Source organism: Xenopus laevis, chromosome 2L, assembly GCF_017654675.1.
Source record: "Xenopus laevis strain J_2021 chromosome 2L, Xenopus_laevis_v10.1, whole genome shotgun sequence".
NCBI lineage: Eukaryota > Metazoa > Chordata > Amphibia > Anura > Pipidae > Xenopus > Xenopus laevis.
This window is the reverse complement of record NC_054373.1, coordinates 175,090,241-175,113,170: the sequence shown is the minus strand read 5'-3', so window position 1 is coordinate 175,113,170 and position 22,930 is coordinate 175,090,241. Positions and strand designations below refer to the sequence as shown.

The window sequence follows — 22,930 nt, the reverse complement described above, 5'->3', positions numbered from 1 at the left end:
AGCAGCTCCCAAATTTGCATTTTTTTTAGGAATCGGGTTGCTAGGGTCCAAATGACCCTAGCAACCATGCATTGATCTGAATAATAGACTGGAATATGAATAGGAGAGGCCTGAATAGAACATTGAGTAATTAAAAGAAGCAATAACAAAGACCAATGAAAAGTTGTTTAGAATTGGCCGTCCTTTAACATACTGCAAGTAAACTTAAAGCTGAACCACCCCTTTTATAGATTCATAATATAAAGCTGTTTATTTCAGCATGCATGAAATTTGACTTTCCCCTCTAAAGATATGGGTGGGAACAGCCATCAGTCATTTTACATACTCTTGCCAAAGCCAGATTTAATAAAAAGCGAAGTGGCTAACGCTAGCGACTTTTCGTCCAGCGTTGCCATCCGCAGGGACATCACCAATTCACTAAGAGGCAGGCGCCAATTCGCTAGCGAACGGGACAGTTGGAACCAAATATGCATTAAAGTTCAAAAAACGGGACAAAACTTCCCATTTTAGTGTATTAGCGTATTCGTAGCTGGTGAAGTGGTGCGACGGTGTGAAGATGACGCTGGTGAAAATTCGCCCGTTAATTAATCTGCCCCCACTGTATGGTTTATGGAAAGTTTCTCTGCCTAGTAATTCAGTAGCTGCCACAGATGCTCTATAAACTGGAATAAATACATGAGTTTAAATGTAAATATGCCACAGAGGAACTTTCTGTATGTTCTTGAAGTCTGATTGGGTGTAGTTTGAATAGTGCCATTTCTCAAATTTCATGTGTTGGGACATAGACTTGTCTGGTACAGTATGTATATATACTCACAAGATGTACAGGTATGGGACCTGTTATCCAGAATGCTCGGCATCTGGGGGTTTCTAATAATAGATCTTTCTGTAATTTGGATCTTTATACCTTCAGTCTACTAGAAAATCATGTAAACATTAAATAAAGCCAATAGGCTGGTTTTGCTTCCAATAAGGATTAATTATATCTTAGTTGGGATTAAGTACAAGCTACTGTTTTATTATTACAGAGAAAAAGGTAATTATTCTTAAAATTATTTGATGTAAATTGAATCTGTGGGAGATGGCCGTCCCATAATTCTGAGCTATCTGGATAATGGGTTTCTGGATAACGGATCCCATGCCAGTATGTATTTGTGCACATCTATATATATATATAAGTCCATGTGGGCAGCACTCCGCTCTTGATGCTCAGACTCGGGTGCAAGGTAAAGAAATCAGATACGAAGACAAATGACCAGCAACACCGAGATGTTTCTTGAATAATTCAAGTGTATTAGAAAATCACATGTAAAGCCGACGTGACGTTTCGGTCCACTCAGGGACCTTTCTCAAGGCAACCATGTCAAACATCCAAATCAGTTTATATACCCACAATCCCATTAAACCTATCAACAGGAAGTGACAAAACATCAGGTGTAGCAAATCCCTCAGTCAAAGCTAAAGGGCTGTAACAATCATAAAATTGACAAAATGTCATTTATGTGCTTATATATATATATATATGTAAAGGCATAAGACTAAAAAAGTGATGGAGTGCTAAGAATAATAGCTCATTAATATTTCTTACAAAAATGTCGTTAAAAGTGAAGATATTAGAGTTAAAAATTATGCAAAGTGATAAAAGATACATAAAAAATTTCAGTATAACACTGATACATCACTGTATTAAGATTGTAACATTATAACATATTCTATTGGTTACTCAGAGGGACCCCCGGTGTTAAAAAAACTATGGAATTATATCATAGATATTGTTACTATAGTACACACGGAGTTAAGGCTAAACCAATTCGAATATGTTATCTACAACATGTATCACACAACAAGGTATGTACGAAACCTTCTATATGCTGTATGTTTACTTTTATGCTAAGCTGGGAATACATTCATAAAATTTGTGTCCAGCAGCAAATAATCTCACAGAAAGCAATTCAAAGTCAAAGAGCTATTAAGACCCTTTGGAGCTACACAATTAAGTTCGTATGTCCAGAAGGCTTCCCTCTGAAGCAGCCTGCGGTCAGTGTTACCGCCTCTTATTGAATCCTGTATGCAGTCAATTGGCATGCACTTGAAGGCAGATGCCAGGTGTTTAGCCGACAACCAATGTTGGGCCACAGGTTGCTTTGAGATGTCCTGTTTGGTTTCCTTTCTTGGTTTTGGATCAAGCGCTGCTCTGGGGATTTGCTACACCTGATGTTTTGTCACTTCCTGTTGATAGGTTTAATGGGATTGTGGGTATATAAACTGATTTGGATGTTTGACATGGTTGCCTTGAGAAAGGTCCCTGAGTGGACCGAAACGTCACGTCGGCTTTACATGTGATTTTCTAATACACTTGAATTATTCACGAAACATCTCGGTGTTGCTGGTCATTTGTCTTCGTATATATATATATATACGTGTTATATGTCTTTTCATTTTGGTGTTCTCCTCCCAATGATCTCTGCCCTTCTATAAAAATCAAATCCACCTTTAACTCCAGTAAGGGCAGAGACACACGCTAAGATTCAGGGAGATTAGTCGCCCATTGACAAATCTCCTCTTCTTCGGGCGACTAATCTTACCGAACTGCCTCCCGCCGGCTAAAATGTAAATCGTCGGCCGAAAGGCACTCGGTGCTCTTCGTTTTCTGAAGTCGCCCAACGTTTCCTCGCGAGGCAACTTCAGACAACTTCGTAAAACGAAGTACACCGAACTGCCTCCTGCCGGCTAGAATGTAAATCGTCGGTGGGAAGCAGTTCGGAAGAGGAAATTTGTCAACGGGCGGCTAATCTCCCCGAATCTAAGCGTGTGTCTCTGCCCTAAGAGGTGTCCCAAAGCCAGAGGTGCAGCCATAAACACAAGGGAGATATTGTTTTCAGATTATTTTTAAATACTCAATACAGAGCAAAAGTCCAGATTAATTACTATTGAGAGCTGCTCCCACAGCTGCATGAAACATCACATTCCGAGCTCTCCAGGATCAATGTTGGGTAACAAAGCACATGTCGGACTTCAGACACTTGATTTGCATTTAATTGAAAGAAGCCAATAGCTCATTAGATTCAGACTGGGGAAGGGATACACATTACTGTACAGCCCTTAAAGGGGTTGTTCAAGTTTAAATTAACTTTTAATATAATGTAGAGGGTGATATTCTGAGACAATTTGCAATTGGTTTTCATTTTTTATTATTTGTGGTTTTTAGGTTATTTGGCTTTTTATTCAGCAGCTCTCCAGTTTGCAATTATATCAATCTGGTTGCTAGGGTCCAAATTACCCTAGTGACCATGCATTGATTTGAATTAGAGACTGGAATATGAATAGGAGAGGGTCTGAATTATTCTTCTTCTTATTATTACCATTTATTTAAATAGCGCCAAAATATTGCGTAGCACTGTAAAGTAAATGTGTTTATACAACTAAATCACATTAATTACATACATAGAACATATGGAGTTACATACATCACGACCAGTACCGTTACAAGAGGTGAGAAAGGCCCTGTGCAAAAGAGCTTACAATCTAAAGGGAACAAGACACAAGGTGTGGGAGTGGGCAAGATCAGAATTAAGTGAGAGATGTGGGACTGTATGTGGAATTGCATTTGGTAGTTAAGCAGAGTGAGGGTAGGCTTCTCTAAAGAAGTGCGTTTTAAGAGACCCTTTGAAAGCAGAAAGGTTGGGAGAAAGTCGGACAGACCGTGGGAGAGAATTCCAGAGGAGGCGTGCAGCCCTTGCAAAGTCTTGAATGCGAGCATGTGAGGAGGTAATGAGAGAAGAGTTGAGGAGCAGGTCAGTAGAGGAGAGTAGTAAGCGGTTGGGTGAGTATATAGAGATGAGTTCAGAGATGTAGGGAGGAGCGTAGTTATGAAGTGCTTTGAATGTCAGGGTCATTAATTTGAATTTTATTCTGAAAGGCAGTAGAGGCCAGTGAAGGGATTGACAGAATGGCGAGTAAGAGGAGGAGCGGTTGCTGAGGTTTATGAGCCTCTCGGCAGTGTTCATTATGGACTGGAGAGATGAAAGTCTCTGGAGGGGAAGGCCAATTAAAATAGAAAGATCAGTCATAAAAAGTAGCAATAATAATACATTTGTAGCCTTACAGAGCATTTGTTTTTTAGATGGGGTCAGTGACCCCCATTTGAAGGCTGGAAAGAGTCATAAGAAGAAAGAAAATAATTTAAAAAATAAAAAAAAAAGAAGGTCAATAAAAAAAACTTGCTTAGAATTAGCCATGCTATAACATACAAAAAGTTAATATAAAGGTGAATCGCCCCTTTAAGAACATCACTGTATAAAATACCAGCGCTACAATCTCTTTTACAATTTCTCCCTGTTTATATCATTGCCATTAATTCTCAGTTTTACTGGCTGAATATGTAAAATACCAACCCCGCGACAAACCCCACTCCCATAGTCAGATAATTACTTTTAAAGGGGAAGGAAACCTTGTCGGCGCAAACCCCCCACCCCCCTCCCGTTTGTTGCCCACCCTCCCCCTGGCCTATCCGTCCCGCTGGGCAAATGCCCCTAACTTGTTACTTACCCTTCTGCGCAGGTCCAGTCCAGAGAGTTCATAGACGACATCTTCTTCCACGCGATCTTCTTCCTGCTTTGAACGGCACATGCGCAGTAGGATCATTTTGCCGGTACGATCTACTGCGCATGCGTGTGACTTTTGGCGCATGCGCAGTAGATCCGTACCGGCAAAATACTCCTACTGCGCATGCGCCAAAACGCCGTTCACAGCAGGAAGAAGATCGCGTGGAAGAAGATGTCGTCTGTGAACTCCCTGGACTGGACCTGCGCAGAAGGGTAAGTAACAAGTTAGGGGCATTTGCCCAGCGGGACGGGTAGGCCAGGGGGGAGGAGGGAGGGTGGGCAACAAACGGGAGGGGGGGAGTTTTTGCGCCACCTAGGTTTCCTTCCCCTTTAAGGCTGCAAAGAATCAGGTGGCCGGAGAGAAGAGAAATGATGAGGACGGCGATGAAGAGAAGAAAGGTTTAATTCTGTGTCTTTTTCTTTCCTATTTATAACAGTGACATCAATTGTCAGTTTCATTGGCTGAGAGTGTAAAACAGCAGCAGGTGCAGCAAAACTGTTTCTGAAGCATCAGAAGAGCAGCCAAGAAAAATCAACATAAATATATAAGAAATATTTGTTGCTTTCTTTTTTTCCATCTGTTTATAACATTGCCATATTTAGTTTTACAGGTATGGGACCTGTCATCCAGAATGCTCGGGGCCTGTTATCCAGAATGCTCGGGACCTGGGAATTTCCTGATAAGGAATCTTTCAGTAATTTGGATCTTTATAACTTAAGTCTACTAGAAAATCATGTAAACATTAAATAAAGCCAATAGGCTGGTTTTGCTTCCAATAAGGATTAATTATATCTTAGTTGGGATCAAGTACAAGCGACTGTTTTATTATTACAGAGAAAAGGGGAATCATTTTTTTTTTTAAATGAATCATTTGACTATAATGAAGTCTATGGGAGATGGCCTAACCGTAATTCGGTGCTTTCTGGATAACGAGTTCCTGGGTTAATGGATCCCATACCTGTACCAGAGGAGTATGCAAAATAGCACTCACAATGTAGCGTATGTAATGCAGTGTAACTGTTTCAATACCCTGAAGAATCAGAGGGCAGACAAGAATGACAGAGAAGAGAATCGGAAGAGAATCAATAGAAAAGAAGAAAGACATATAAATAGATAAATGGATTTAAGTTTCAGTGCCCTAAAGAATTAGGTAGCAGAAAAGATGAGATATGGGCCTGTTATAAACCTGTTAAACAGAAAGCTCTGAATTATGGGAAGGTCATCTCCCATAGACTTAATATGACTCAAATAATTCCAAAACATATTCCCCTTTTTTCTGTAATAATAAAACAGTAACTTGTACTTGATCCCAACTGAGATATAATTAATCCTTATTGGAGGCAAAACCAGCCTATTGGGTTTATTTAATGTTTACATGATTTTTAAAGGAGATTTTTAGTATGAGGATCCAAAATAAGGAAAGATCCCTTATATGGAAAACCCCGGGTCTCGAGCATTCTGGATAACAGGTCCTATATCTGTATCAGAAAGCATCGCAAATACATATGTCCCTAATTTGAACACCCAGTTGGCAGCTTCTTGCTTGTGCACCCGTCACACACATCTCCCATATTTTTACATTTTTTGGGGAGGGGGAAGAAGAGGGTGAAATACGGGTGGCAGCAGAAGTATATGAGAGCTACCTGAGAAGTGTGAAGAAGAAGAGTTAGATAGGAAGAGATAAGAATGGGACAGAAGGGCTAATGGGATGTATGTATGGTATAAATGGTATAAATTGTATAAATGGTATAAATGGTATAAATGGTATAAATTTTATAAATTATATAAAGGGTATAAATTGTATAAATTGTATAAATCGTATAAATTGTATAAATTTTATAAATCATATAAATGGTATGAATGGTATAAATGATATAAATGATATAAATGATATAAATGGAAGCAGCAGGTTAAGAGTAGAGAAAGACAGAGACTGGGACATGGACACAATCAATCTCCTCTCCAGCGACACTCACAGCATCTGTGTAATTGCTTCAGCTCTTTTACTCCTCTAACAGTCACAGTGTTAAATATTATGGTTAATCTGCCGCTCACTCTGGAGACTCCTAGTCCATAGTATCAGTAGAAGGTCCAGCTGCCCCTCTATTTGTCCCATTCTCTGCTGCAAAAATTCAATTTCCAGTTCATGACTGGCTCCATACTGTGTATTATGATACATACATCATATATGGTTGCACAGCCTTCCTTTATAAGAATATAGCTCCGTAATATCCAAATGCTCCGTCTCTGACACTGCACCTTAAAGCTGACCTGTTCTTAATAATAGGAGCATTGGTGCACAGGTAATAGCAGTGATAAAATGTAATCGAGATCCACCCTGATAGCACCAACATATAGAGAAATAGAATATTTGGTATAGCAATGTAACCATATGGTCCGTAAAGATGCACCCTAATGTTCAACAATGTTTGATCATCAAAAGGATATTTTTAAGGGCTCCTGTGATACTTGTTGTAGCTGATTGTACTCCTACTTAACATCAACTTTTAGAAACTGAAGTCAAGAACCTGAAATAAAATCTAAGAAAGAAATAACGTGACCGTGTGCCTTAACTTAAGCACTCGTCATAGAAGGGATCTCAAGAAGGGATCTCAAGGGGATAGAAGGGTCTCAAGAGGTTTATTAGATGTAGACATGCATGTGGTTTAAGTTCTATTTAGAGATTGATGAGGTTGCCCTGGGCAGTTCCTAAATGTTGACCATGAACCTGATGACGTGTTGAACTGCAAACCCCTAGCTTACTGAGACTTGTAGCTCAACAACAGATGGAGCAGCACAAGTTGACAGTCGGAGCAGACATACAAAATATAACTAGAATGCATTAATATTATAAATAATTGCTAGTGGCTACTTGCCCCTAAAAAGATCTCCAGAACCAATTTCTTTCCAGTCCATCTAAAACCCAGTGAGCCCTGCTGGGTCCTTACCAATGTGAATGGGGTGTTGAGCAGAGTGATGAGTATGTCGGCCACCGCCAGGTTGACTATGAACAAGCTGGTTGCAGAATGCATTCGTTTGTTTTTGATGACCACGTGACAGACCAGGACATTCCCAAAAAGCGAGAAGACTATGATAAAGGAGTACGCCACAATCAGCAGGGCTTTCACCATGGGATTCTGAGACTCTGCCCCATATCTCTTCTTCCCCACAAAGCTCTGCCAGTCTGTCAGGTTGTAGTTATTCCAGGAGAATAAACCAGTGATGTTGGGAATTTGGAAGGAGCCCTTCAGGCTGACGTTGGAATGCAAACTTTCTGATCTTTTCAGTCCACTGCTCAGGCAAAGCAAGAAGAGCCACATGAGTTGAGAGACCATCGCTACAGAGGAACAATGTTGGTCTATTCCCAAAGAGAAAGGAAGAAGGCATTGCATGCCACAGCATTAATCATCTTGGCTGAAAGGCTGACACTTTGCAACTTTATCACACATATATTGCTTGAGAGCCATAAAGAGACTCTGTTTCCCTCTCTGAATCCTTCTGATTCTCCAGCAGCACATTTATATTACAAATACACATGCCACACCGGCTGCTGGAGAAAATCCCATCTCATTGGACTAGTCTGACGCGCTGAATACTCCCACTTTATCTTCCCTCCTGAGCCTTCTCATGGCAAATACAATAAAGCCTGTAATAATAAGCAGAATGGGAGGCAGAGAGACAGCAGCAATCCCAGCACTCTTCAGCCACAGCCAAATCACTGCACGGAGCTCAGTGCTGGCAAAAGCAAGAGGTATAAATAATATATCAACGGAGCTGTGTTTCCATGGATCACTGAAATATCTCTCATTATATCTTTGTGGGGTGTTTGAATCATTTTGAGATAAGGGAGCAAAAAATATGAACCCGATTATCAGCAAATTTCCAGATGAGTCAATTATCTTGGCTATAAATGTATGTACAGTTTTTATGGGGAAATGCTAATTTTAGAATAGAACTCTTTCATAGAAACCTTAGTGCTGCTTTCCAAGTCTATTGTTGGACTGTAGGCACTTTCCCTCTGAGCTGACACTCTTCTGCTTCTCTTTCAGTGACAGATGGTAAGATCTTTTGCCCTGGGCTTCCAGCATTCAATTGATCCCTTTTTTTTCCTAGGTATTCATAAACCAGATGTGCTGTTATTAAAAGCCACATTTATATCTATTACACAGTATTGTATGGTTTTATGTCCAATCTGTGACATTTGACTAGTGATTAGTGACAAAAAGTCACAGGTAAAAAGCCATGGGGTAAATTTACTAAGCGGCACAAATTTGCCAGCGACGGCTTCGCTGCCATCGCAACACTTTGCCAGGTGAAAATTCGCTCAGACAATGCTCATTTACTTTAATGCAAAGTATTGTCCAGGGTGTGGAACGCTGGTGAATTTTCGCTAGTGTTACTTCAGCAATGCGAGCAAATCAAAGTGAAGATGCTCTAGCATTCAATTCTACATAGCGCAATTTCATTAGAGATATTCACTCAGGGTAATTTGCATACGTCGGGAAATTTAAAGTTGAATGGACGTATATGTTGCAGCAAATACATTACATTACACAAGTCCAGAGAACCTTAAAGGAAAACTATACCCCCAAAATGAATACTTAAGCAACAGATAGTTTATATCAAATTGAATGACATATTAGAGAATCTTACCAAACTGGAATATATATTTACTTAAATATTGCCCTTTTACATCTCTTGCCTTGAACCACCATTTCATGACTCTATCTGTGCTGCCTCAGAGATCACCTGACCAGAAATACTACAACACTAAGGGGCAGATTCACTAAGGGTCGAATTTCGAAGTAAAAAATACTTCGAAATTAGACCCTCGAATTGAAATCCTTCGACTTCGAATATCGAAGTCGAGGGATTTAGCGCTAAACGTTCGTTCGATCGATCGAAGGATTTTTCGAACGATTCGAAGGATTTTAATCCAACGATCGAAGGAAAATCCTTCGATCAAAAAAAGTTTAGCAAGCCTATGGGGACCTTCCCCATAGGCTAACATTGACTTCGGTAGGTTTTATCTGCCGAAGTAGGGGGTCGAAGTTTTTTTTAAAGGGAAAGTACTTCGACTATCGAATGGTCGAATAGTCGAACGATTTTTCGTTCGAATCGTACGAATCGAAGTCGAAGGTCGTAGTCGAAGGTCGAAGTACCCAAAAAATACTTCGAAATTCGAAGTATTTTTCATTCGAATCCTTCACTCGAGCTTAGTGAATCGGCCCCTGACTAACAGGAAGAAGTGAGGAAGCAAAAGACACAACTCTGTCTGTTAATTGGCTCATGTGACCTTACATGTGGTTTGTATGTGTGCACAGTGAATCTTACGATCTCTGGGGGCGGCCCTTATTTTTTAAAATGGCAATTTTCTATTTATGATTACCCAATGGCACATACTACTAAAAAAGTATATTATTATGATAATGGTTCATTTACATGAAGCAGGGTTTTACACATGAGCTGTTTTACTCAGTATCTTTTAATAGAGACCTACATTGTTTGGGGGGTATAGTTTTCCTTTAATAAAGACAATAGAGTTGTTATATTGCCCTACACATGAGCCCACTGTATAGTTTATGTTCCATATGTTAGAAAATGTATGGGGGAACCTGAGTTTTGAAGTCCATCACTCTGAAAAAAGGAAATGACGCCAACGTTTTTTGGACTAAAAAATATGATGTTAATAATAGAAGAATGAGGAAGATCTATGCACTTCCAATGCACTTCGCCTGGTCTGAGGTGGAGAAGGCAAGTCTGGCGAAAGAGGTAACGTTCAGTAAAATCTGCATCTTAGGGAATTTGCAGAGTAACGTCCACGCCCCCCTCGTGACCACAAAGGTTGTACGAAAGTCAGATCAGACCTGCCCGACCTGCGGGTCACTACCTTTGACTTACTGTGCTACAACTCCCCTGCAACATCTTATAACAACCAAAGGATCTCAGAATGTGCACTGAAACCTTTAGTTCATCCTCAGAAGAGGTATGTGCCTAAGGCAGCAGCGGGTGCTAGACTTGTACCTCTTCTGTCACTGAATCGCGTCACTTGCTGCCACCCAATACGTCCCAACTGTCCCGATTTCACGGGACAATCATGATTTTGACAGCTCAGCCCGGAGTCCCGGGTTTTGTTACTGAAATATCCAAACTTTCTCTTTGATCTCCTGCACTGAACAGCCAGAAAAAGATACAAAGTTTCTAAAACGTAATTGGCTTTTGGCAGAGACCCCAGAATACATGGCAGGTGCACTTAGATACATTTGTAACAATTTAAGATAAACAAAGAAACAATTGTAAAAATTTAAAATCAGCAGGTCTCTTGGGGACACTGTGACTTGCAGCTTAAAGGGCAATTCACTGTCATTAGCAAAACTTTAATAACACAGAAAAACCACAGAAATGTGTTCAAACTTTCATAACCTGACAATTTTTTTTAAAATGAACATGGTAATTAGGGGGTGTGGCCACAAAAAAGGCATGGTCAAAATAATTGCCGCACGGAGCGCAGCAAATCTTTTTGTCCCTCTTTCTATTCCCAAAATGTTGGGAGGTATGACACCCCACCACTTGGCACTCCTCCCCAATGTTCACTCTAATCCCTTCTCAGTGATGGGCGAATTTATTCGTCAGGAGCGAATTTTCGCCAGAAAAACAGACGCTGGCGTCAAAAGAAATGGAATTTTTCGATGTTTTGCGAATTTCGAGGGAAATTCGCGAATTTTTCACCGAAGCAAAACGGTGCAAATTCACCCATCACTAATTCTCAGCTATGTGTGCAAAAAATGATTATATTATATTATTTTTAAAAATGATATGCTCAGATCAGATTATATGCAAAATGTTGTGTTTTCTAAACTTGCTGTGTACACGCACACAAGCGCACAGCTTAAAGGAAACATTGGGCTCCCCCTGTCCCCTGCTTGTTACTATGCTCACACACGCTTGCGTTTCACCGCACTCTAAGGGGCATATTTATCAAAGAGTGAAATTCCGCCACTCCCCATTGATTTCTATGGGATTTTTAAAGGCGTATTCATCAAAGGGTGAACTTTCACTTTCACCCATTGATAAATACGCCTTTCAAAATCCCATAGAAATGGATTGAAAGCTGCGGAATTTCACTCTAGTGCCGGAACTTCACAATTTACCCCCAATAATGAAGAGCGGGAGAGGTGAGGCATGTAGGTGTCGATCCAAGTGGATCCCGCTAAATGTACACATTGGGGCCTATTTACTAATATTTGTATTCCTTTTTTTTCACGAATCGTATTTTCTCTCTAAAAATGTGTGTCTTTCACAATTTTTGTCTAATTTCGTGCAAAAACCACGAAAAACTCTAATACAAAACTTTCCCAGGTAAAAGCTGAACCTATTGGAACTTTTTTTTAGCTATTCATATTTTCAGGGGTTTTTGAATTTTTTTTTCCGCTTGTTATTGCCCAATTTTTTTTTTTCAACATTTTTAGAGGTTTTTCATTATTGTTATTTTTTTACATTCGTTCATTACTTCTTACCATTCGTACTTTTTAGATTTGCATCTTTTAATAACTTTCATGGCATTTGTGATTTTAGAAAAATAGAGTTTGGCCGTGGTTTCAAAAAGCTCTAATACCACTTAAATTCTACCTTTAATAAATGGACACGCTTTATTCTTCAATTGCAGGCAGGCACAAACCGGACTTCACTGAAAAAGTGATGCAGATAAAAAGTAATTTATTTTGGAGAAAAACATCTCAAAGTGTAGCCTTGTGCGTTTTGTACCTTATGGGCACTTAGTCATAGTCTAAGGATATTCTAAACATACAGTGGCATTTAAATGAAAAGGACCAATCACAGACATCCTTTAGACCGCCAATCTATATATACCATTGTTAAATTGTAAAAATGTCTCAAATAGGAATCTTTCCAATTAGAACTGTATTTTTCCAAATGCAATTGTAAAACCTTAGACAGTTTAACATCATCACCATTTATTTATTTATTTATCATTTTTATTTCATTTATTTAATATACAACAATTGTATTGACCTCTCTGATTGGCTGTCTAAAGGATGTCTGCGATTGGTACTTTTTCATTTAAATACCACTGTATGTTTAGAATAGACATAGGGGCCCATTCATTAAGTTCGAGTGAAGGAATAGAAGAAAAAAAAACTTCGAATTTCGAAGTGTTTTTTTGGCTACTTCGACCATCGAATGGGCTACTTCGACCTTCGACTACGACTTCGACTTCGAATTGAATGATTCGAACTTAAAATCGTTTGACTATTCGACCATTCGATAGTCGAAGTACTGTCTCCTTATGAAAAAACTTCGACCCCCTAGTTCGCCTCCTAAAAGCTACTGAAGTCAATGTTAGCCTATGGGTAAGATCCCCATAGGCTTGCCTAACTTTTTTTGGTCGAAGTATAATCCTTCGATCATTGGATTAAAATCCTTCGAATCGTTCGATTCGAAGGATTTAATCGTTCGATTGAAGGATTATTCCTTCGATCGTTCGATCGAATGAATTTGCGCAAAATCCTTCAACTTCGATATTCGAAGTCGAAGGATTTTCATTCTCCAGTCGAATATCGAGGGTTAATTAACCCTCGATATTCGACCCTTGATGCATCTGCCCCTTAGTCTATGAGTGCCCATAATGCACAAAATGCATTAGGATACAATTTGAGATATTTTTCTCTTAAGTAAATTACTTTTTAACTGCATTCATTTTTTTTTTAATTTTAAAATGCACTGAACACTTTATTTCCATCAACAGCAGTTTTTGTCTGTCCTTTGTTATTGGCAGCTGGTGCTGTTCAATTTTGGCAGGTGAGCCCCCCCCCGGCTCTTTTTTTAAACCCAAGCAAATAGAATTCCCAGCGTAGACATCACATTACTAATTACAAGATCTCCCAGAGCATCTCCCCAGGCTAAAGACATCATCATTACCCAAACAAATACATTATTGATGCTTATAATTCAATTATGTAGACTGGAAACATTTATGGTGGCACTAATGTGACATTAATCCTAAATATTCCAAATGCAAAACGTTTTTAAATAAACAGAAAAATGAACAAATAGGAACACACAGAAACAGATAATTGACTGAATTTCACACTAGTGGACTGTGGCGATCTCTAAATTCACTCTGTGATAAATTTAACCCAAATGAAAGGAGAACCAAAGCCTAACTAAAGAAGTAGCTAGAAATGTTGTACATTATGTTTTGTGCTTCTGCACCAGCCCAAGGCAACCACAGCCCTTTAGCAGTAAAGATCTGTGTCTCCAAAGATGCCCCAGTAGCTCCCCATCTTCTTTTCTGCTGATTCACTGCACATGCTCTGTGCTGCTGTCACTTACTGAGCTTAGGGACCCACTCACAATATACAGTACACATAGAATAGAAATGTCACAATATAAGGCTGATTAGTAATTAATACAGATAATTACTACATGGCAGCACAGAAACCAGTGCAATTAGCATCAGAATTTAATAATCAGCAAACCTGTAGCATCAGCTTATATTACAGGGGAAGCTCATTTTCTGCTGGATAATTAGTGACGACCCCTAAGCTTAGCTTCTCAACAGCCAATCAGAGCCCACTGAGCATGTGAGTGTCACAGACACTTTCCAAGATGGTGACCCCCTGTGACAAGTGTGAAGTCCTGGATCATTGCTGCTATTGACAAGCTCAAACTTTAGCCTCGTGCAATAAGTTCACTATATAAAATATGGCAATTTTAGCTATATTCATTTTTAGTGTTTACTTTAAAAGCCTAGTGTACCATCAAACATTCCCTTTGGAAGCAGTTATTTTAGGATTTAGACCATTCCCATCATTGTCCAGATTCTGATGATTTCCCTCTCATAATAAAACCCCTTGTGTATTTTACTACTTGTGTTAATGTAATGGAAAATTAAAGAACAGTTCTAATTATGTCAGGTTAACTGACAAGTACTTCATTAATAGGAATCTAATTAGCAATTCGTGTACTCTGACACACACCAATTGGCATTCACTCCTAGATGGTTTAACAGGGTAAATGCTTCAGATTGTGATCACACACAGAAACAGGAATTTACAAAGACACAAAGGCATTCACAGTCACACACACACACACACACACACTCACACACTCACACACTTACATAGACCTACATAGTCACCAAAGGCTCAAACACAGAAACTCACAGAAACAATAGAAAGTTTGCCGCATATGCGATGATCCTGAACTCCCAGAACTTCAACATTCTAATAAAAAAAAGACCAACCAAAATGTATTTAAAAAGTTAAAGTTTTTTTCTTTGGGGTGAATAGTCCATATTCGAGTTGAAGTTTTTTTTTTTAAAAAAAAAAACTTTGATTTTTCAAAGTCCACCAATTGACTCCAAGTAGGTTCTAGGTAGGAGGTCCCCCCATAGGCTAAAACAGCAATTCGGTAGGTTTTAGATGGTGAATGTTTAAAGTTGAATTTTCAAAGAGACAGTACATGATAAAGTTCGATATTTGAATTTTTTCAAATTCAAATTGAATTTGGACTATTTCCTAGTCGAAGTATATGAAAATTAGCTCATAATTCGAAGTCTCCCTTCTATCCCTATCCTGTTTTTGGCCATTGTATCCTTGGTTGGCCACCGATTTCTCTAGATAGATGTATATTCCCCTAGCTGTCAATGCATGACCTTTACTCAGTTCTTGGCTTCCATATTAATACTACTGACCCTGACAATCCTGCATCCCCCTGACCTTTGCTACTTCCAACACTGATTTCAACCCTGAAGACAAAGTTTAAACTGACCATGTATCTACATAAGGTCCATTTATATTGTTTTGACCAATTTATTACAGAAGACAAGCTAAGTGCATGAATTATATATCATATAGATCAACATTTTGACCACATTTTTGCTAGATCTGTTGCAACTTAGGTAAAATTCTAATGTTCTCACCAAATACAGTAATTATTATAATGGTCTTCTTATACTAGCTGCATATTGTTCTAGCAATGTGATCATTCTAATGGTCTTATTGTCTATAATTTGGTCCACATGTGAAGACTACAATTTTTTGGTCTAGAAAAGTCATCAAAGGCACACTTGCAGCCCACTGTATTGCAGGATTCATAAATACCAGTGTATAGATAAAAATCCAAGTTTATTTAGGTTTTCTAGTAAAATCATTGAGTACAGACAGATAAGGCAGGCAGGGGAGAGCACGGCTTTACGTGTTTCGTGACTGTGCTAGTCACTTTCTCAGAAGCCAGCTTCTTTAATTTTTTGGTCTAGTCATTTGAGCATTTGAATGATCCGAATGGGTAAAGCTTGTCTAACCCTGTGATCCTCTGATTGGCTACAAGTTGGCCTATCTTTAACAACATTGAAGTACTCCAACTAGTTACTAGCTATGGTCTAGCCATGTGAACATGTAACTGCTCTGGATATTTTTTGGAACACAAAATATGAAAGCTGCTAGTAAAACAAAAAAAGAAAAAGCAAAAAGACAACTGATGGCAACTGCCACATACAGATGACACCTTATGACAAGCCATTTTGTCAGATTAGTTAAAGGGATTCTGACAAAATTTTTATGGTTTCGTTTTTTTATTACTAACTTACACTGCATTTAATCTCAGGTCACTGTGCCTGATGATATTCTTTCAGAAAGAGCCACTGTTTCACAATGGAAGTGCTTTCAGATAAGCTATTGTTTCTCCTACTCAGTGTAACTAAAGGAGTAGTGTTGGCCTGACTTGCTATTCTCATATCTTTTTTTAACAATGCAGGTATCAGGAAGCTATTGTCTGGTTACCTTCCCATTGTTCTGCTGATGGGCTGCTTGGGGGAAAGGGAGGGGGATGATATATCTTGAACTTGCAGTGCAGCAGTAAAGATTGACTGAAGTTTATCAGAGCACAAGTCCCATGGCTGAGGGCACCTGGGAAACTAAGAACATGTCTGAATATAAAAAATCTGATTTTAGAAATGAAATTCAATGCAGGATTCTGCTAGAAGAGCGCTATTAAGTGATGCATTGAAAAAACATGTTTTCCCATGGCAGAATCCCTTTAATTTCAGGTAACTTACATTAGGGGATATCATCCTCAGCCTATAGGTAGCCATACACGTTACAATTACGACCCTGCGACCATTAGTCACAAGAAAGATTGCTCATTTTCACTACAAACATTAAGAGCTGAATCATCAGATATAAAGGTAGAAACAACAGAATTGTACCACTATCTGACAAATCAACCGTAACCCATTGCCAACTTTGAGTTCCTTCAAAGGCACCCCAATCAAAATTTTCCATTTTGGCCTATTGACGAGGCAAAGAAGGTGTCTTTTGCTGATATCGATCACCTTGTCTCCCACCATATACGCACCAAATGGTGCTGTAGGATAATATCTGTGCGTGTATAGTGATCGTAGGAGGAAATGTTATTTTATAACCCCAATCTTAATATGTTTCTCAGGCAAAAGAACAAGCAATATATGCTACTGTGTCTTAGATATTGTGATACTGTTATTCCCTTTCTATTTCAAGTTGCTAGTTCTTTAATTTGTGTCCTTGGGAATGAAAAACAACGTCATCATTTATTGATTATATGTCACCTTGCACTGTATTATAACACATCGTGACATTGTATTATGCCTCCAATGGCCAACCAGTGCAGTTGTAGGGCCATGGGATGGATATTGTTGTCATTATTATTATTTTATTAGTTGTTCATTGAGCTGGTCACATGTGTGAATATTTGCTCTTTAGAGGGTTTGCTGAACAAAGAGATTTGTCACTGATTCTTCCAACCAAGTGGGACACATGGATGTAGTCAGAGGAATACCATTGAGATGTATTCAGTAGAATACCATTGAGATGAAGTCAGGAGAATACCATTGAGATGAAGTCAGGAGAATACCATTGAGATGAAGTCAGGAGGATACCATTGAGATGTATTCAGGAGAATACCATTGAGATGGAGTCAGGAGAATACCATGGAGATGTAGTCCAGAGAATACCATGGAGATCTAGTCAGGAAAATACCATTGAGATGTAGTCAGGATGATACCATTAAGATGAAGTCAGGAGAATACCAAGGAGATGTAGTCAGGAGAATACCATTGAGATGAAGTCAGGAGAATACCATTGAGATGAAGTCAGGAGAATACCATTGAGATGAAGTCAGGAGAATACCATTGATATGAAGTCAGGAGAATACCAAGGAGATGTAGTCAGGAGAATACCATTGAGATGAAGACAGGAGAATACCAAGGAGATGTAGTCAGGAGAATACCATTGAGATGAAGTCAGGAGAATACAATGGAGATGTAGTCCAGAGAATACCATGGAGATCTAGTCAGGAAAATACAATTGAGATGTAGTCAGGAGGATACCATGGAGATGTAGTCAGAAGAATATTTTACTAACAGGCACAGGTGCCAATTCGCTAGCGAAACAGACCATCGCTAGCGTTCATTTGCACTCTATCGCCAGGCTACTTTTCGCTCTGGCGAACAGACGCTACTCAAATTCACTAAAATGCAGATTTTACTGAATGTTACCAAACCAATTTGAATGAGAAACTGGAATATGAATAGGCGAGGCCTGAATAGAAAGCTGAGTAATAAAAAGTAGCAATTACAATACATTTGTAGCCTTACAGAGTATTTGTTTTTAAATGAGGTCAGTGACCCACATTTGGAAGCTGGAAAGAGTCAGAAGAAGGCAAATAATTAAAAAAACAGTATAAAATAAATAATGAAGACCAACTGCTTAGAAGCGACTATTCTATAACATACTAACGGTGAATAATTAAATCATTAAATTAAATAATTCAAAGACTACAACGAATAAAAAATAAGGGCCAATTGTCTTAAATATTATAATACAACAAAATTGGCCATTTAAAGGTTTTAATCTTTTTTTTTTTTTAAATGATGATAGTTTGTGATTAAACCACAGGCAAAGTATGTTTAGCAATAGTCCAATTTATTGCACTCAAGCTGGACAAGGGTGTATACTTCCCCTTTAATTAAAATGATGTTGCATTTCTCCAGCTTGTGTAGAATTGATGGTAACCTCCATACATATTATTACATATTACATACATATTATTCACATATTTCACTTCTGAGTTTATACTGTTTTCCAGCAGGAGGGATAACAACTTGAGCAATGACATCCATCCCGGTTACATGGGAAATAGAGATTTTCATCAATTTCAAATGCAGGTGACATTATAAGGAAAGTAAGATCTTACGTGTTGGCGTCAAAGAGGTCAAAATTGTAATTGGATTTAAAGGCAAAGGGCACAGGTCATGTCAGGGGCAGACAAGAATAGAATTCTAGAGGTACAGGGCAGTCTCTTTATTGTCCATATGTTTTTGAATGTCTAATTTCAAAATGTATAAATTATAGGATCCAATATACCCATTGGCTCTTTTGCTCTTCTGCATTATTCTGCCCCTGTTCCACCATCAACCGTACCTGACCCCTATTAATCCACCTCTTTATTTTTTATCTGTTTATTTCCCTTCTATCCCATCCAGCTCCTCCTCCTTCTACAGCTGTCCCGGGTCCTTATATAGTTTGTGATGATGGAAAGGCATCAATCACAACAGAACAGCATTCCATTACATTTTGTAGTATTTATTAAAGTACACAACATTCTTGATGAAGTAATTCAGGCACAGTGAACTCTTTCCCCTAGAGCTGACAATCTACTTTTGCTGCCGGTGGCACAGGAAGAATAAATCCCGTACCCAGGGCTGGAAGTGCCAGAGATCAGGAGGTCAACTGCATTTTTGTCTGGTGGGTGGTTCTAACTGGTTACAGACCCAAATGGACCTCTTTGTTGGGGATCCGGGCATTGAAATGAATGGACAAGTAAACCTTTAAAAGGAGTAAATTGATGAGAGTGCTATTCTAAGAACGTTTGCAATGTACATTCATTATTATTCATTTTTTTTAATGCCAAGATATTAAAGGATACATGCACTATTTATATGAATGAATTTTGTTACAACAGCACCACCTGCTGGTCATTTTCCCACCAGTCTGACCACCAAGTAGTCAAGGAAGTTGTCAGGAGTAAAGGTGGCCATAGACGTGGAGATACGCTCGTTTGGCGATGTCGCCAAACGAGCGGATCTCTCCCTGATGTGCCCACATTGAAGTGGGCGATATCGGGCTTATCCGATTGTGGGCCCTAGGGCCCAACGAGCGGATCATAATGCATCCAATAAGGGCGGTCGGATCGTGGGACCACATACACGCGCAGATGCGGTCGTGATCCGACGGGATTTTTTAACCTGCCCGATCGAGATCTGCCCGACTTTAGGACAGATATCAATCAGGGAAGCTCGTCGGATGGCCCCATACACGGCCCAATAAGCGTCAGTACGGGGCATATTTGTCTAGGGTCGAATTTGAATAAACTTCGAAATTCGAATTCAAAAAGACCAACCGAAATTAAGTTGAAGTTTTTTTTGGTCGAATACGTCAGTTTTTGATCGAATAAGTCCGAATCAAAGAATCGAAGGAATAGTGCATTCTTCATTTTCAAAGTCCACCAATTGACTCCAAATAGGTTCTAGGAGGTCCCCATAGGCTAAAACAGCAATTCGGCAGGTTTTAGATGGCGAATGGTCGGTCAAATTTTTAAAGAGACAGTACATAATGAAATATGATATTCTAATTGTTTTCAAAATTAGGCTATTCCCTAGACGAAGTACATGAAATTACATTTTTTTTTCATTAGAAAATTCATCTCGACCTTTAATAAATCTGCCCCTACCTGATTAATTTCGATATTCAAATTTTCGATTTTTTTTCACATTTGAATGGAATTTGGACTGTTCCTTAGTCGAAGTACACTAAAATTAGCTTGAAATTCGAATTTAAAAATTACATTTTTCAGTTCGACCCTTGATAAATCTGCCCCTAAGTCTACTGGAAAATCATGTAAACATTAAATAAACCCAATAGGCTGGTTCGGGTTCCAACAAGGATTAATTTTATCTTAGTTGGGATCAAGTACAAGCTGCTGTTTTATTATTACAGAGAAAAAGGAAATAATTTTTAAACATTTGATAATCTCTATGGGAGACCACCATTCTGTAATTCAGAGCTTTCTGGATAACAGGTTTGCGGATAATGGATCCCATGCCTGTACATATAATTAAAAAGTTATTCATATAAAAAATTTGAGAAGGTTCTACAGGTACAGTTTGTAGAATTGGAATGATTTTTAAGATAGTAGTAGTCATTAATAAGACTCTTGCTCTCAGTAGTGTAACTGAATAGGCTCATCAAGGCTAATTGCTGATTGGCCATTACAAAACAAAAAGAAATTTAGTGTACATTGTGTATATACATTTCCAATCCCACATCTGCATAATTTCTAGAGGCCATGATATTGCAACTCAAGAATCCTCTTAAGGACCCAGCTACAAGCTCAAGTGTTAATTGCAAAGCTAATTATCATGGTTTTTACCCAACATCTAGATTTGTATTCTCTGAATTCCAGTGTACTAATTGCTGCCTGCCTTGTATCATGACTCCAATAGTAATTTGTGTGGCTGTGAATGGCATCATTTCCAGCTCACCGATACTCATGGTGCCAGAATCAGCATCAGGTGCAAGTTAGGAGCAAGTAAGTTGCACGTGTAGGTGCAACACACAAACCCCCACTTGTAATAAAAGACACTAAGTTTGCCCAGGAGCAGTAACCCTTAGTAATAAGATTTTTGCTTTTAAACAGGTGAGCAGAAAATGCTACCTGCTGATTGGTTGCTCTGGGTTACTGATGACATTACAACAACAAAGACAGGGGCGCAATATATGTGTCAATCACCATGTAGAACGTCAGCTTACGGAGAAGATAAACCGAAAGAAGGCATCCAGGCCTCAGAAAAACTCCACACGGGCACCAAAAATAATGTAAATAATATATAATGTTTATTGTAGATTCATTTAAAAAGGATCAGTATCTCCATTGGCCCCACACACAGGCTGGTATGCGTCCTGCTCCTGGGCAATAATTAGGGGCAGATTTATCAAAGGTCGAGGTGAATTTTCAAATGAAAAAAATTCGAATTTCGGTCTATTTTTTGTGAGTACTTGTGTATTCAAATATCGAAATTTTTAAAAATTCCACTTCGACCATTCGCAATCTAAAACCTGCCAAATTGCTGTTTTAGACTATGGAGGATCTCCTAGAACCTATTTGGAGTCAATTGGTGGACTTTGAAAACTCAAAGTTTTTTATTAGAAAAACTTTGAATCAAATTCGACCGAATTCGATATTCCTACGGTTCGAACGATACGGACCTATTTGATCGAAAATGAACCTATTCGACCCAAAAAAAACTTCAATTTAATTTTGGTTGGTATTTTTGAATTTAAATTTTGACTAAAGGGCAACGAATGCCAGCGAATGCTCAGCCACACTACAAGCCACTTCCATGCCCGGAAAAGTGGCCAGGCTACACCGGCCAAGGCCTCGGACAGCAGATTATTAGGGGCGGCATGCTGCCCGGCCACTTGCTTAGGAGCACTGAGGACGCGACATTGTGGTCGGCACACGTGCGGGCTCTAGGATGCGTGGCCTAAGGGCCCACGCAAATCCGGCCCTGGCTACTTCACCAGGTGTAAATTCGTTACCCTTGCGCTAATTCACTAAAATGCAAAGTTGCATCTCAGCAGCCAAATGCTGACGAAGTTTCGCTAGCGTTAATTCGTCAGTGCGAACATTTCTTAGCAATCTCTTGCGAGCATTCGTTTCTGCCTAGCGAAACTTTGCTTGTACTCTTACACTAAAATTCAATTAGAGCAGGGCCTAGGGCAGCGAAATTTTAGGGGCAACAAAATTTTAGGGTCAGCATGCCGCCCAGCCGCATCATTAGGAGCACTGGGGACGCAAAGCTCCCCAGTGCTTCTGTGCTTTAGAGCGCGCGGCTGGCGCTAGGACCCTGCGGCAATGGGGTGGGGCTGAGCGGAATCAGCCAGCACTGGTTGCCACTTAGTCAAATCGGCCCTGGGTAGATATAGGTCATATATATGTCTTTATTTTAACCCTCAAATGGTTAAAAAAATATGTTAACACAAAAATCTTTAATAGTTAGAACCTTTGAAGACAATTCCGCCTTAAAATATCAAAAAAGCCAGCAGCATACAGGATATGTCACTGACATAAGATTGAGGAGGATGTGGATTTATCTTATCAGTTTGCCAGGTCTAAACTGGCGACGGAAACTCTTGCGAAAGAGGTAACGTTCTGTAAAATTCGCACTTTAGTGAATTTGCAGAGTAATGATTGTTCTCCTGAGCGAAAA

At 39.2% G+C, this 22,930-nt stretch overlaps 1 protein-coding gene across 1 annotated transcript in view; it reads right to left on the bottom strand.

The window, feature by feature from the left end:
• The window catches only part of gpr83.2.L (G protein-coupled receptor 83 gene 2 L homeolog), a 33,892-nt gene extending 25,204 nt beyond the window's left edge, over nucleotides 1-8,688 (bottom strand). The window contains exon 1 of the mRNA XM_018247776.2: nucleotides 7,554-8,688. Coding sequence (XP_018103265.1) covers nucleotides 7,554-7,997 — 444 coding nt within the window. The 5' untranslated portion in view covers nucleotides 7,998-8,688. The remainder of the gene's footprint in view (nucleotides 1-7,553) is intronic.
• Between the last annotated feature and the right edge of the window lie 14,242 nt (nucleotides 8,689-22,930).